Consider the following 17,040-nt stretch of genomic DNA (forward strand, 5'->3'; position numbering starts at 1 on the left):
AGTGATAATAAATTCATATAGTTGAGGAACTTTTCCAGGGTGAGACAATGCAACTTTGATTCATCACTAATAGTCAATTTTCTTTTCCTTTTTTTTTTTTTTTAAGTTATCTAATCTGCCTGATTAACCCTTTATTATTTTCTGCCTTATTTAGGAAGAGATTGTTTCTGTTGGGCTTCAAGTAGTAAAAAATCAGACTGAAAGTAGCTTAAACAAGCAAAGACTTTCTTTCTCAAATACCAAGATGCCTGGAGGTGGGGGTTGCTGGCCTTTGTTCTGTGGTTCAGTATTAGAGTGGCCGTCTCTGTCCTGCACTTGGCTCTTGGCCTTTCTCTTCTGGATGCCAGAGAGTTTTCACTGCTCTGGGCAGGAAGGAACAGAAGAAACCAACCTCCCTAACCCCCACCACCAAGCGTATATCAATTTATATCTCATTGGCCAGAAGTTTGTTGAATAGCAACCCTAGCTTTTCCCTTTTCACTCGTACTTTTTGTGTCTTTTTGAAAAAAATTGTTTCCTTTTTGGAAGGCATAAAGCTAGTCTCATTTTTTTTTTTTCCAGAAGTTTTTAAAGTTTTACCTTCCAACTCTAGGTGTTTAATTCAACTAGTATTTTCTTTATTCCCCCCCTTTTTAAAGACATATATTTTTCTTTTAGAGAGAGAGAAGGGTTGGTTTAGAGGAAGCAGCAAAGGGAGAGAGGAGAGAATCTCAAGCAGACTTCCCACTGTGCTGTCAGCTCCCAGCAGATGGAGCCCGAGAGCATGACCTGAGCCAAAATCAAGAGTCAGATACTTAACCAATGACTGAGCCATACAGTTGCCCCCTAGAATTTTCTTACTATATAATGAAATACTCTGTTTCTCCTCCTTTCCTAACTGCTTTATGATGGTGTGCTCATATACAGCTTCCTCACATTTGACATTTTTTACTGTAAGCTTCTGTTCAGTAGGGATTGTTTTATCTGGGAATCCACTGTGTTTTGGATTGTTGAAGTGACCCCAAAGAGAAGTTTTGCATTTGTCTCTTTCTGGGGCTCATGGGTTCTGTTGGTCTTTGACTGGTTTTGTCTTTTGTTTTCTTGGTTGAGTCATTAGGTTGGGATTCTTGAATCACATCTGTAGTGCCAGTTTAGTTCTATGCCCACCCTTGATGCAGCTGGCCTTAGGTTACTGTCTTGATTCTGTCAGTCAGGTTTTCTAGGTGCCCTATGTGGGGGGAGCAGTCCTTCCGGGGTGCTGTTCTGCTTGCCGCAGGTGGCTCAGCCCCAGGCGTCCCCTGGGCGGGTTGAAGCTGGGCTTGCTGCTTCCGGGGCACAGGGCCCCAGTGTTGTCTGGGAGTGTGCAGCACTGCCTCCCCTCTTTTCCCACCCTGGCTTTGCCTAGCTTCTCTGTGTCTAACCTGGCTTTTCTAGTTTTCTTTCAGCTCAACTTTACATTTAAAATGTCGCACTGTTATTTTCATCTCTTTATCGAGTGGTCTGAATTTAAAGATGATGTACATGGAATGCCATCTCTTCCTGTGTCCTTTGACAGCATCCCTGACAGATCTCATGGTTCTCGGGTCACTTTTAGTCATAAAAATAGTCATATATTTAATAACTAGGCGTAACTTTTTGGTATTTAATTCGGGGCAGTCTAGCTTAAAACCTTAAATTCCCTTCTTTCCCAACTCAGGCCTAACCTGTGTTTTTAAATTTTTTTTTAAATGTTTATTTATTTTTGAGGGGGGGGGGCGCGGGGTAGAGCAGGGGGAGAGGGAGAGAGAATCTTATGCAGGCTTCATGCCATGAACCTGATGCAGGGCTTGATCCCACAACCCTGAAGTCACAACTTGAGCTGAAACCAAGAGTCGGATGCTCAACTGACTGTGCCACCCAGGCACCCCTAACCTGTGTATTTAAAACACAGTATGTTACACTTTTTTTTTCTTAATGAATGAACATATATGTGATGAAAATATAAACATAGGATAGGCAGGACCAGTGGGCAAGAGGGCATGGTTCACTATTTTTTTTTTTAAGCTTTTCACCCTCCCTACTTCCAGCCTCCGAGTGAATAGAACAAATGCATTACAGGGTGGGGGACAGTTTTACCCTACTGGTGCTGATGTAATTCAGCACTCAGTGCCCTGTGTCATGGCAGACACCCACAAGCTATATCTTTTTGCCAGACAGGATAGGGGAGCAAGTTCTTCAGAGTATACTTCCAGCCCTGCCCCAAGCATATTCCCCTCAGCCTCTTATTGCTGGGGACTCTTTGCCCTGGAAGGCTATTGTTTTGGTTTCTTCAAAAATGATTAAGTATGATGGCAGTCCTCTGAAGTGTGTACCTGCCCGTATGGAATTGACAAATCTCACCCCATCACAGAACTGAAGTATACTTTATCCAATTGTTTAGTCTCTCTCTGTCCTGCCCCTGTGGTCTGTTCCAGGCAGCCTCCCCACCTTTGCTGATTGTAGTCCTGAAGCAAGTGCCTATTTCTGCTTGGTTACATAGCCTTCTTATTCCCTCACCCCAGTTCTAGGGAATTTACTGTGATGTTTCTGAGGAACCTCACACAGAACCTCTGGCAGCCTAGTGAGGGCTTTCTCCCCTCGGTAAACAACCAGCATGGGGCCTCAGTGCCATCTGGCTTCCTTGCAATTTCTCCTATGCACACTGTTGGTTCTTTTGTATCTGTCGCCCCATTCTCAACTGGAGAGGGGTAGTGGGAGGTCAGCTTTCTCATCTAAAGGAGGGGGAAAAGTCCAAAGACCTTCTACTCCTGGAAATTGCCTTTTATCAATCCTTTCTGGAATTCCTAGTCTTTTCTTATATAGTCTGCACATGAAATGGTCCCTGACCTAATTTTCATTTTGGGGGGTTTTCGTTTGTTTCTTTGTTTCTTTTTTCTTTCTTTCCCCTTATAAGTACTATATGGCTATGTCTGGTATCTTACTTTGGGAATAGTGGGGTATTTGCCACATACTCTTCTCAGTTTGGACTATTACTAGAAATTCTGAGATAGCTATAAATGTCCCACTTTAACATTTGGGTAAACATTTCTGATTTTGTTGACTGGGGAAGAGGGGTATGCAACAGTGGAAACTGGAAATTTCTTCAGTTATCTTGCAGTAGATCATTAACACTGAAAGTGGACAATGGATTTCATTTCTTTCTTTAGGGGGCTGATGATGATGGAAGGAGAAAGAAGGGGATGGACCAGCATTATGAAAATTTTAGATACTCAGTACACCTGGGTGGCTCAGTCGGTTAAATGGCTGCCTTCAGCTTGGGTCATGATCCTGGGACTGAGTCCCACAACAGGTTCCCTGCACAGCGGGGAGCCTACTTCTCCCTCTGCCTCTGCCTGCCACTCTGCCTGCCTGTGTGCTCTCTTTCTGACAAATAAATAGAAATAAAATCTTTAAAAAATTTTTTTAGATACAGTATAAGAAGAGACTTAGGTAGGACCCAGCAGTATTCATATATTTGTAGCACAGTCATTTTAAAAAAGGGCTACGTTTTTGTGTAACTCCAGAGCATGGAACATAGTCCAGGCATGGCTGTAACAAAAGATAAAGGTTTCAAGTTTACTGTCAGGACTTCGTAACATTTAAAGGCATTCGGCAATGGCAGAGCTTGCTTTTATGAGTTAGAGAACTCTCCATCCCCCTTGTTTTCAGTTTTTTTTTTTTTTAATGTTTCAAATAACTTAAAGTAGGCTATAAAAAAACTGTTTTTGAGCTTGCTCAGTTTTCCAAAATAATTTACTGATGACATGCTGTACAACATATAACAAAATATTAACAAAATACCATATATTGGGTAAAATTGGGCAGATACTAAAAGCAATATATTATCTAAAAATGTGTAATATAAAGAAAGTCAATCTACCTAGTATTAAAAGAACACCTCAATAATTGACTTTTTTCAGTTAGCCCTGATCTAATTATACATTATACATCAAATGTGATTATACATCAAATGGATTACACCAAGGTATATGCTTTACGGATGGGATTCTTGAGTTAATAATAAAAACATTACTGTGCAGGGCATTCGGTTAGCATAAGTATTTATTTGTTTGTTGTTTGACTCAATAATACTTATTGAGGTTCTACTACAAACCAGGTACTATTCTAGGCACTGGGGACATGATCTTATACAAGTTAGGCAACTTTCCTGATGTATTGATGGACAGAGAATGAGTAATTACATTATTTCTAGCAAAAATGATAATAACAAAAGGCCACATTTAAAAATCAGTGGACTCTCTTAGGTATGACTTCTGGAAGGCAAGAGAGAGGAAACATATCCTGAGAAAGTCTGGTTGTATAATCGGAAGGGTCCCATCTTCAGAGCAAATTGTCCTGCGTGGCTCATGTTTGATCCCAGTTCATTCTTTATAGCCATCTTTGCTTTACACAAAATTAATGGTGGGCTTTGGGTTTATTTTTAAAACCAAATATTCACATGCTACAGAAACTCTGGAGAGATGCCCTCTGTTCATCCAGTAGCTTCCTATGCCCCTAGCACAGTGATGTGTGCTCCAGTGGATGCTCATCCTCCACCTTGCCAACCACCAAGAGAGGTCATGAACCTGCAGAGTAGAGATTGAAATGTTAATTTTATTTTAAGGTAACATGTTTCTTACATTTGTAACACAAAGGGATTCAAAATGCAAACAGTAAATGGCTCAACATCTCCCTGCCCAGATGACCTTTTGTTGAAATACAAAAAAGTAACATGTTAAAAACCAAACAGGATGGAACAAAATGAAAAATAAAAATGACCCCTACACAATCCCTTTCAACAAATGTAACCATATTAGGGCTTTTTTTTTTTTTTTTTTTTTGTAATCCCTTTTAGAAAAGGTAGTATTTTTTTTTTATACTTACCTGTGTATATATACACACTATATACCTGTTTACACAATAGGAATGTGATATGATTTATAAGAAGAAATTTGTGTTTGGTCTTTGTCCCAGTTTCTAGCACAGAGCTCCTAACTAACACCCTTGGGATTTCCTAAGTGAGGAAAGCTATAAAAATTTTTTTTGTTAATTAGTTAATTGGGCAACTTTCAGAAAGCCCCCTTGCTCTCTTAAGGATGGGGCTGGTTATGGGGAAACCAACCTGAGATTAAAGGGCTAGAATTTTTGGTCCAACTTCCATACCTCTGGGGAGGAGAAAGGGCTGGAGATAGAGGTCAGTCATCAATAGCCAGTGACTTAATCAGTCATACCTGTTTAATGGAGCCTCTCTCATACCCCAGAAGGACTATTTGGGAGAGCTTCTGGGTAGCCAAATGTGTGAAGCTGCTGAGCATGTCTCATACCTGGAGAGAGCCTGGGAAGCCTGGTCTCCCATACCTTACCCTGGCCATATCTTCCATCTGTTCCTATAGAGACTTTTCATAATAAAGTGCTAATCAATAAACTGGTTTCCTCAACTCTGTGAACTGCTCTAGCAAGTTAACCAAACTTGAGGACATGGTTGTGGGAACCTCTGATTTATAGCCAGTCTGTTGGAAGCACCGTTGATGACAACCTGGCCTTTGTGATTGACTTCTGTAATGGGAACAGACTTTTGGGACTGAGCCTTTAAGCTGTGGGATCTGACACCAGTTTCAGGTAGATAGGGTCAGAACTGAGTTGAATTATAGGACACCCAGCTGCTTGAGGGTGTGGGAAGAAACATGGTAAAGGAGTTACACATTCAAAATTTGCTTTTTCACTTTAAATATCTTAGCCAGCTTTCATGTTGGTAGATGAAGATCATCTTCTTTTTACTGGACTCAGAGTATTCCTTGTTACATAATTCTAGATTATATTTAGCCGACGTTATTGCTACATAGCAGTAGTAAATTTTAAAGCATGATTTAAGCATATTTATGTAACCGTAATGTAACTGTATCATAGTAGGGAGGCTACCAGAAGTAAAACAAGATGTGAAAGGGATGCTCATACTGGGTTGCGACTGAAGTCTTCATCTGCCATTGCTGTTGCTTGCCTGTGGAACCAGGGCTCAGATCCAGTCTTTGGCCAACCTTTGCATTTTGCCAAACACATAGAATAACAGTAGGAGAGGAAGACTTGGGACATTTCTGGGAATCTTACTTATTTCAACAATTCAGTTAAATAAACATGTAGATGCTTAGGATGGGCTTCATTAGATTCTTTCTTCAGAAGACTTTAATTTCTAGTAGGGCAAGGAGGCATATAGATAGGTCATTTCAGAGTGCAACAAGTGCCATGGCAGAGGTATGCTCAAGATTCTGAGCAGCAGCTGTAGGGACACTCAGTCCCCTGAGAAGTGTAGATATATGTGTGTGGGAGGAGGTGATAGAAAACTTCTTGGAAGGAGTTGCTAAGATAAGTAGGAATTACTGAGATAGAGGAAGGGAGAAAGGCATTCCAGGACAGGGAACACAAAGGTCATCAACAGCACAATGAGTCTGAAGAATCACAAGTAGTGTAGTGTTGTCAGGATATAAAATTGGAGGCAAGAAATAAGATGGACAGAGACCTGTTCATGGAGGGCCTTGTACGTGGTGTTCGGAAGCCGGAAATTCCTCCTTAAGTCTGAAGACTTGCATGCATTTTATGTATCCATTAAATGCTCTCTAAATAGTTATCATCATTCTTTGGAACTCTTGAAAACATAATCCCCTTATATGCTTCCAAGCAGAATTAAGTCAACTGTTAGCTTAATTATTTGTTACTGTCGAGCCCAAGATCCTTGGTTCTGTGTCCGATTTCACATGGTTCTTCAGGGTACCCAGAAACTTAATCAGCCATTTCACAAATGATTGCTGGAGCTCACGGCTTAGGAGCACCGAGTGTAGGTGCCTGGGTTCACATTTATTAGCACTGGCAGAACAACTAAGAAGTTGGCTGCAGCATCTTCGGGTACCTTCAGATAGCCTGTCCCTGTCATCACCATTGATTTATAAAATGCCAGTCCACATAAAATACGTTGCTTGTGTTTGGGTTAAAGAGAACGGGGCGGGGTGGTGTGGGAGAATGGTGGTCTGATCTGATGAGTAGTAGTTGACTTATTTTGCTTTGATTTCTGAGTCTTTTTACTTTTAACAATCCATGTTTTTTTGTTTGTTTTTTTGCTTTATTTTTGTTTTTCAATGCTATTCCAAACTTTGAGTTACCTTGAAAAAGGTTGGTGAAAGGCACTGGGAAAAAACACTTTTGGAAGAGAGGAGCTTGAAGAGGAATACCTCATTCCTTTATTAAGAGATGATCAGTCCATTTTAAGCACAAAATAGAGTTTAGAAATAAAGTGTTTGTGGGGAAAGTGCATTTTTTTTTTTTTAAGGAAGGAAGGCAGTATTTTCAATTGATCTTTACAACTCATGTATTTATACAGTTTTACTTATATTTCTCCAAACATAAACTTTTCCCTGAATCATCCATTATGGAATTCCAGGAAGATGGGTTAAATATGTTGCTATACTTTACAGTTGTCATCTGTAATGTTTTATTTAGCCAAATCTTTTTCTTTTTTCTTTTTTTTTTTCACTGCTCCCTGTACAACACAGAACACCATATGCCATTGTCCCTGTCAGGAAGCAAAGGTTTCCCTGGTCTGTGCCTGTGCCTGTGTTTATGCCACAGAGGAGCTGTGGTCCAGTGCCATCTTTTATTGATAGGGCCAGCAAAGGAGAAATCTAATGAAATTATCAAAGCTTTGAATTAATTATGAACTTGAATAGGAGAGCTAAGCTCTCTGGAGCCAGGGATCTCATTACCCATGCACTCTCATTGCATCCTCTTCTGGAGCAGAAGGCATTTTCAGCTACGGCTCTTAGCCTGGCTTTGGACTTTATTCAAACTTGCTAAACTGACATCCTTTTCTTACCACGACGTGGCTGCTAATGTCCATGCTGATTAATTTAATTCTGCTCTGGATCTACAGGAGATGTCAATAGGTTTTCTCTACCCCTCCTTTTGCCTTTTGTTATTTTCTCTTTCTCTCTCCTTTTTTTCCTCATCAAATTGGATATTATACAAGTTTTTATCCTTTTTGGGTAATGTGAGACGCTTTCAGGATTCAGGTATAGCTTCATGAAGTATAGTGATTGATTTAAATTTAAGAACTATATATTCCATCTACTATGTATTCCCTGGATACTTAGGTAAGCACAAAGTCAAATATTTCTTCTTTGAATTTTGAATACCAAGTGGAAGTTTTCTTTCTTGTTTCTACTTTAGAATTAATGGTATGGGAGTATCTTCCATGGTCTTAGCAGAATTGTTCATATTCTAATGTGTGTTATGTGGGAACAACAGATCTCACTTTGTGGGTGTAGCTTATAAAGCTCCCTGAAGCGGAGTACTTAATGTTTGCTTTACAATTCTGGTATTTCTTTTCCTGGTTAAAATTTTTTTTTTTTTTTTTTTTTTTATGAATAAGTCAACCTCTTTTTTTAAGTCCAATAACCAAATCAATAACGACAAGGTTTCAATTTACTATTGGTGATGATTCTTTGGTACTGTCATATAGGTTCAAAACATCTCATGGCAAGTCTTTTCTCCTTGCTTTGAGACCCATTATTTATGAATTCCTAAGCTGCAGCTCATCTATCTTAGTAAAAGTACAGGCCACTGGCGATTTTTGTAAGCAGTGACTAACTTTGCTTTATAGAGTCAATGTTTTAAAGGTTTTGAATAGTGGGGGTTGGGAGAATGATAATCTCTACTTTTCCTTTTTCTATTTACTTTCAGTGAGTTTTCCCCCCTATTTATTTTCTTTATAGGCAGCTGCAATATTTAATTCAGCCTTTGGAAGTTTTTTGGTAAGTAAACATGATTTAACTCATCTATTTTAACTTTTGTTGTGATGTTGTTTGTATGAAAGATTTAGTGAAAGTTGGACTTCTTTTACCATTTAGTTAAGTACAAAAGTTCTTGAATCTTTTTATGTGCCATTAGCCATACCTGAAAAATTAGTTGATAAATAAAGGGAGTATTCTCTTACAATATAATTTGTAGGCTTGATGTTTAATATTCCATTTAATGGATTCAAGGAATCAATTAAAACACTGTGTGTCTCCTTATAGAAATTATGTCAATATATTGATCATTTAATGAGGTCTTTTAGATTATTATTATTTTGTATCATGGGACTGAGGATTTTGAAAAGGAAACATGACCCAGCTGGTCAGAAAGGGAATGCTAATTTACTTGTTGACATGTCATTTATTTTGTACATTTCACTGTCAAAGAAGCTACTGGCATGGATACTTCTGAGAAATCTATGTGAAAAAAATTTGAAATGAGGAAATGATTGAGTAATTTACAAGAGAATGCAATATTTTTTTGACATGTGAACTATAAATTGTATAAGGGTTAAAAAATAGCTCAGTGTTCATAAGTAGAACCACTATAATTATAATACTATTTTAACATTTTCAGTTGTTTTTTAAGTAATAACAAAGACTTGGTTTGTGTTATCAAAGAATGAGAAGGGAAGTGAGTTTTCTGTTAATTGAATATTTTTATTTATAAACAGTCAATTTATAAATTATATTTATTTAAATATAAAATATTTATAAATATTTTATAAATTATTATAAAATAATAAATTATTTTATTATCCTCCCTAAAACTTTGCCAAATTCATGAAAATAAATTAGAATATTTTATTTTTAGGTACATAATTCATTGGCAGGTATGAAGTACAGTGACAATTGAGAATAAAATCAGTGGGGTATAAAATAGTTCATGAATTTAAGCAAAATATTAATTACTTCTGTTTAAAATACTGTTTATCTCACTTCTGATTGTATGTATTTGAATGTACCTGAAGCTTTTAAAGGTATTGTTACACAAGGTTAATTCTGTGTAGTGCTACACAGCTTTTCAGGTCCCAATGTTATACACCTTTTAAATGATGTAGCTTCTGCAAAGTATATGCTTAGAGTATATCTTAATTTTAAAGAAGTAGTAATGTTATTCCCAATGCTGTATTATTATTGGGTTTTTGAAGAGAGCTAATAGCATCTATTTAATGAAAATGAACTCTGGAGCTACTTACTTCAGACTCAGTAACATTTTGTGAAATCATTCTTTCATCTAAGTATTATTTTCCATATGTTGTCACGACTGACAAAATAATATCTGTAAAAGATGATCTTATTGGAAGCCAGGTTTTTTTTTTTTTAATGTGGTTTGGAATCCTATATGTCTACTATCAAAACATGGTTTCTAAGCTAGATCTCTTACTCTTTAAAATGTCTATGGTTATTGAGAAAATAAGTTGAAGTTATTGTCTGAATGACTGAAGCAAAGTGCACTGTCCCTTAGTTGGAGGGTAAACTTGCTAAGTATAGTTTGAGTTTTGCACTGATTGTATGAACAATGAACACATCTGAATATTGGTTCTCCCAGGCCCAATTCTTTGTAAGGTTCAGGGAAGTAAAACTCGTTCTTGGGACTCCTTAGGGTTTTTTTTTTTTTTTTTTTAAATGCTCTTTCGCTTCTAAGAAGTTGTGCATTCTCACTCCTTAGGCTCCTGCTTTTTTTCCTCTTTTCATCTTTTTCTCACCTTACTTCCAGTTGATCAAAAGTATTGATCTCCTACCACACAGAGGTGGTTTTCTGGGTCCTACTGTGTTGTGGAGATGACACACAGAATAAGAAATACAAGGTAAAAGTTAACAAGTCACACAGAAGGTGTTACCAGATGATGTATGATTGTAAGATGGCACAGGTAACAGGCACTCAATTCAAAAGTTAGACAGAAGCAATTTCGCTTAGCTGGACTTTGAAGTGTGGTAGGACTTAGCTAGTAGATAAACAAGGAGAGGAACTGGCAGAAAGACAGAATTGTCATTTTCCATTTTTCCTTCCTCTTCTGTTCCCTCCTTTTTCTGTTACAAAGTTGGAAATGACTGGAAAGGGTTTGAGAATGAAAATGATCATTGGAGATGTTTTTGTTCCAGGTTTATAAGAAATAGTAATTCTCTTTCTCCTCCCCCTCCCTTACCCTTCATCATAGTTACAACAAACCTTAGATTATGGACTATATTTGAGTCTGGGCTAAACCAGTTAGAATTAGGTTCAGATTATTGAAGATAAAAAATAATAATTGTGGCATATACAGGATATTCTTCTGTTATCTAAAACCTGGGAGGCTCTCACATATGGTGGCTTCATGGTCTCATTGTGGACAAATAAGCTTGTATTTCTCTTCCATCCTCCACAGCATGCACTTTCCTTCCTCAGGCTTGCCTCAGTGTCGAGATAGCTGCTGGAACTCCAGCCGGAAAGATACCTGGATAGTAAAGTCTTTACTTTGGGAAAGCACGGAGGAGCTCTCCTAAAATCCAAGTTTGCTTTCTTTAAACAGCACTCCGGAAATTCCAACAGTATACTTGTAATAATATCTTATTGCAGAGCTTACTCATACGATCATACTTAGCCAATGGAGAGGTTGGGACACGTGGCAATTTGCTAAAAGCTGAAGATTGGGTTTCTGTTACTAAGAAAGAAGAGAGTGGATATTAAAAGACAGCTAGCATTTTCTGCCTATGGGCAGTGTACAGCAATTGCCAAGAATTCAAAAGAAGAGATTAATCTCAGTTAATGATATGAGAAGGCTTTAGGGAGAAGTTGGTGTTTGAGTTGGGCTGGGGGAAAAGGACTTATTTTAGAGGAAGGAAATTCCAAAGTATGACCTTCATGTTTTATTTTGTTATTCTTTTTAAAAATTTTTTCTCACTTAATTTACTAAAAAAAAAAAACTTACTGTTTTAATTTTAATTCCAGTATGGTTAGCATAGAGTTGTTATATTATTTTCAGGTGTACAATATAGTGATTTAGCACTTCCATATATCACCCAGTATTCATCACAACAAGTGCCCTCCTTAATCTCCATCACCTCTTTCACCCAGCCCCCACCCACCTCCCCTGTGGGAACCATTGGTTTGTTCTCTGTAGTTCAGAGTCTGTTTCTTGGTTTGTCTCTTTCTCTCTCTCTTTTTCCCTTTGCTTGTTTGTTTTGTTTCTTCAGTTCCTCAATTCAAAATCATATGGTATTTGCCTTTCTCTGACTTATTTCACTTAGCATAATGTTCTCTAGCTCCAGCCATGTCACCGCAAATGGCAAGCTTTCATTCTTTTTTATGGCTGAATAATATTCCTTTGTACATATATACCACCTCTTCTTTATCCATTCATCTGTCAGTGGGCACTTGGGCTGCTTCCATAATTTGGCTATTATAAATAATGCTTCTATAAACATAGGGGTGCATGTATCCCTCTGAACTAATGTTTTTGTATTCTTTGGGTAAATACCCAGTAGTGTGATTACTGCATTTTAGGGTAGTTCTATTTTTAACTTTTTGAGGAACCTCCACACTGTTTTCCAGGGTGGCTTCACCAGTTTACATTTTCACCAACTTAAATTTTCGCCAATTTAAATTCTTAAAATTTAGGATTAGGGGTAGTAGTATGGTTTCGGGAATCAAACTGGCTTGATTTAAATCCTTACTTGACTGAATTACTAATCTAATCATATGACTTTCCCTGTATATAAAATAGAGTAGATAGTACCTAAACTATACATTGTTGTGGTGAAAATTAAATGGGGTAATCTGTATAAGATACTCGTGATCTAAGTTTGGTCTAAGCTCTGCCATGAACTTTTTTCTGTGCCCATGAATATCCATAAAATGAAGAATTGGTTCCCTCTGACTAATGATTATAAGAGACCATTTCTTTTGTATTTATATAATGGAATTTGAAAGGGATATTTACTTCAGATTACATTAAAACTTTGAATGAAAGCCTTTATTAGAGGAATTTTTGAAGAAAGAACTCTGAAGGCATTTTTGTTGATTATTAGACATCTGGGTATACCAAATAAAATACTGTACGTATTTATAGCTAGTTTAATAATGTCCCAGGTCTAATTAAAACACAGTGTTTTTAAGAGCTAATTGTTACAGGGAACTGTGTTGTTGTTGTTGTTTTTAAATGTAGCAAGGCTGGTAATAACCAATGATAGATGAATTCAATTTACATAAATTTGAGACCAAGAGAATATTTTAAAATCATGCCACAGAGGATTGCTTTAAGTTAAGAAGTTAATGCCATTATCTCCTCCTCTCATTTAAATTGTTCTGTTTACAATAATTGTGGAGCATAATAAGTGTTTTAAGATTTCCCACTTGATGAGATTTTAATAGAATTTGATAGTCACCACTCTGAATAACTAAACTGTTATATATAAATTCTGATAACAGTTTAGTTATATATTTATATATCTATATCTATCTATAGATAGATAGATATATTTTTTTTTCTGTGTAAAACCAGGCATTTCAAGTTCAACCATCTTGCTTTCTCACCAAAAGAAAGATTTTTTAGAAAACAGATATTGGCAACTTTTAAAATAATTTCAATTGAAAAATCCTCTCTCTCTCTCTCTCTCTCTTTTTTTTTAAGATTTTATTTATTTATTTGATAGACAGAGATCACAAGTAGGCAGAGAGGCAGGCAGAGAGAGAGGAGGAAGCAGGCTCCCTGCCGAGCAGAGAGCCCATGCGGGGCTCAGTCCCAGGACACCGGGATCATGACCTGAGCTGAAGGCAGAGGCTTTAACCCAATGAGCCACCCAGGCGCCCCAAAAAATCCTCTCTTTAATGTGAAAAAATTTAAGTATTGAAAAAAGCTTTGGTTACATGTTTTGTTACACTTTTGGCATTTTTGTTTGGAAGCTGAATTCAGTGTTTCTATGTCTTCAAGAATTACAGGTTAAAATTCAAAAAGAAAAGGTAGAACTTTTCCTATTTAGACACTTCAGCGTATTTTATTATATTTGGTAACTCTTGAGGGAGTTTGGTAACGCATCAGGGGTAATTCTGAGGAAACCCTGGTAAGTGACGAAGTTGATCGTGCCGAATTGAGTTTCTAATTACTGTGTCACACAACATTATAGCAATTCATAAGTGTAAGGATTTTTGAAATGTTACCAAAGAGTGCAAGCAAAGTGAAATCATCTTTGTGAATGCATAATACCAAGTCTAAGAAAGATCTGTAAGAGTTACTGTTTACTTTCTAAATCTCTTCATTTAAAGTATCAAGAAATGAGTTTGTCTTACATAATTCTTTTAAAGTAGTCATTATAGGAACCAGCTAAAGCTATTCTAAGATGAATAAGGATTAAAAGGAACTCCTTGCCTTAAGCTGAAGGAACTAGCCAGAAGATATTTTTCTTCCCTCATCCTATTGTTGTCTGTCTTCCCTCTTTGCTTTAGCTGGTCTGCCATTACTACCCAGCTTTGTAGTGACATTTGAATAGTTACTGATACTGTTATAGTCACTGAAAGAAAATAAATTCAAACACAAATGCTATGTTTTAATAACTTGGGATGTATGTTTACCACCCTGTTTTATTCTTCATTTCTTGTACAAAAATGTAATCAGCCATGCTTAGCATGGTCAGAGAGGTAGCACATTTACTTTGTTATTCATTGAATGTGTGTAACAGTTGCTTTTTAAAAATCAGAGTAAGAATCTCAAACATTAATGAAGAGAATTAAGGATTGTAACCAGAAGACTCAATTGTTGCATTAGTTTTCGTTTCACCTAAATCTAAGATGTTAATTTTTAATTTCGTTTATGTTTATGGAATAGTCATTTTGTGTAACACTGAAAACTGTGCTGATTTTTTTTTCTTAGTTTGCTTAAAATCTAACCAACCCAAATTACTCAGTTGAGATCTTGGTTTTCCACCAAAAATTCAAGACTCTTTCATAAAACAGTTTTTATTTTCATTGAACTTACATGGCAAAAAACCCCCAAAACAAAGACCAAAAACGTGAATTTTTAAGCAGTTTTCAGTACAACCTTATAGGATGTTATTTTAAATTCACCCATTTATTGCTAAAGACTTGATAAAACCAGGATTTAAAATAACCTATTTTAGGCTTTAAAATACTTCATGACGTGGTGCCTGGGTGGTTCAGTGGGCTAAAGCATCTGCCTTCAGCTCAGGTCATGATCTCAGGGTCCTGGGATCGAGCCTCGCATCCATCCGGCTCTCTGCTCAGCAGGGAGCCTGTTTCCTCCTCTCTCTCTGCCTGCCTCTCTGCCTACTTGTGATCTCTCTCTCTGTCAAATAAATAAATAATATCTTAACAAAAAAATAAAATACCTCATGAACTATGTTCAGACAATGGGAAACTGGTTTCTCCCTTTATAAAATAGAACCTGCCATCATACTGTATATTTCATTGAATCACCTTTTTGGGCAAATGAATATCAGAAAAGCTGGATTGCTGAGAGCAGACTACTTACTCTTTAAAAAACAAAATGCAGTTGGTTCAGTTAGCAGCATGGCACAAAATAGAAAAATAGGATATAAATTAACACACATATATTCAGAGTCCATTAGATTCAAGACACTTTTCTATGAAGCAAATACACAAAACATAAATACATGAAAAGAGTAACAATAAAAGATTTAAGAAAGAGGGAAGAACTGCCTTCAAGACAATGTGTTCCAAATTTTAGGCACCTTATGACTTTTGCCATCTTGACATTTGTATTATTTGTATTATTAAGTTAAAACTCCCCTTTTTGTTAAAGATTTTATTTTTTTAAAGTAATCTCTATACCCAGTAAGTCTCAAACCCACAACCTCGAGATTGAGAGTCACACACCCATGCACTGAGCCAGCCAGGCACCTCTAAAACTAACTTGTAAAATTTAACTTTATTTTAAAGTGTAACTTGACATCAGCACATAAACAATCTTTTTTTTAAATTTTTTTTTAAGATTTTTCTTTATTTGACAGATCAGAAGTAGTCAGAGAGGCAGGCAGAGAGAGAGAGAGAGAGGAGGAAGCAGGCTCCCCGCTGAGCAGAGAGCCTGATGCGGGGCTCCATCCCAGGACCCTGAGACTATGACCTGAGCTGAAGGCAGAGGCTTTAACCCACTGAGCCACCCAGGCGCCCCAGCACATAAACAATCTTGTCATGAATAGATGGCAACTGAAATGAAATTAAATAGAAAAAAGCTATTAGTAACTTGTAGCTAAACTCTGCTGCCTACACAAGGCTCTCAGTCTGAAGTCTGCCTTCTTTTTGATTAAAAGTAAAATTAGCACTGGTACCACACCAAGAACAATCTGCTGTGACCTAAAAGACTGAAAAGAGAGCAAGTTTTAGCACTAATTATCTGCTTAAGGTGTCCTTTAAGCCATCTTGCTTTGACTCCACTTTGAGCAGCACTGTTCTCCCAAATCATTTCTCAATCATTTCATCACAGAGGTGAATTACAGCCGTCTGGGGCGGTCAAATGAAGAAACCCCCAGAATCAGGGACTCTAGCAACCTGAACATGTTATTGTTTCTTTCCTCAGAGTTACTTCCCCTCATAACATTTGTCCAGAAAAGCAGTATGCCTGAGTGCCAAACATGTTTTTAGAGGTAAATATATGCTGTAATGCTCGAGGCAGGAAAATCCTGTGATAGCTACATTTGGGTTTGTTTCTAAAATAGACTATTGTTTGAAATGCCGTCATTGTGAATAAAGATGGTCTTTATACTTAATAAAAATGTATAGAATCCTTACCTACTTCATGTTAGCTATGTCTGTGTCGTCTGACAGGACTTGTGTAGCAAGTAAATACATTAGTCACAGTGACCATTTTTCTTGCAAATTTGTGACATAGATTTAATTATAGGAATGACCAGCAACTTACAAATCTAATTTTGGTGGAGGCTGAGGCAACTTTTTTTTTTATTTTAATAATGATGGATTTTTTTTAAAGCAATGATTTCATTACTATTTAAAGAAATCTAGTGGTGTAGAACTAGCCAATTGACTGAAGTTATTTTATTACCCTTTAACAAATGCCATGTACTTTCATTTCTGTTTTTATTAACTTTTAAAATATAATTTGGAAAATACTTGCTCCTATACACATTTAGATAAAAATAAATATAAATGGAGGGAGGTAGGATACTTGTAAAGGGTCTCCTACAAAACATGACCCTCGTAGTTGGTTAAAATGACTAAATTTCCTTACTT

At 37.0% G+C, this 17,040-nt stretch overlaps 1 protein-coding gene across 10 annotated transcripts in view; it reads left to right on the forward strand.

Moving 5' to 3' along the window:
• The window catches only part of SLC10A7 (solute carrier family 10 member 7), a 257,319-nt gene that overhangs the window by 64,107 nt on the left and 176,172 nt on the right, over window positions 1-17,040 (forward strand). For 7 of the 10 annotated variants that reach the window (XR_009354141.1, XM_059175981.1, XM_059176021.1 and 4 more), the window contains exon 5: window positions 8,757-8,795. The exons of the other annotated variants lie outside the window; for them this stretch is intronic. Coding sequence is in view for 6 of the 7 variants with exons in the window: in XM_059175981.1 (XP_059031964.1) it covers window positions 8,757-8,795 (39 nt within the window). In the remaining variant the exon portion in view is untranslated. The remainder of the gene's footprint in view (window positions 1-8,756; window positions 8,796-17,040) is intronic. 10 annotated transcript variants of the gene reach the window in all.

Source organism: Mustela lutreola, chromosome 1 (genome assembly GCF_030435805.1).
Source record: "Mustela lutreola isolate mMusLut2 chromosome 1, mMusLut2.pri, whole genome shotgun sequence".
NCBI classification, from domain to species: Eukaryota; Metazoa; Chordata; class Mammalia; order Carnivora; family Mustelidae; genus Mustela; species Mustela lutreola.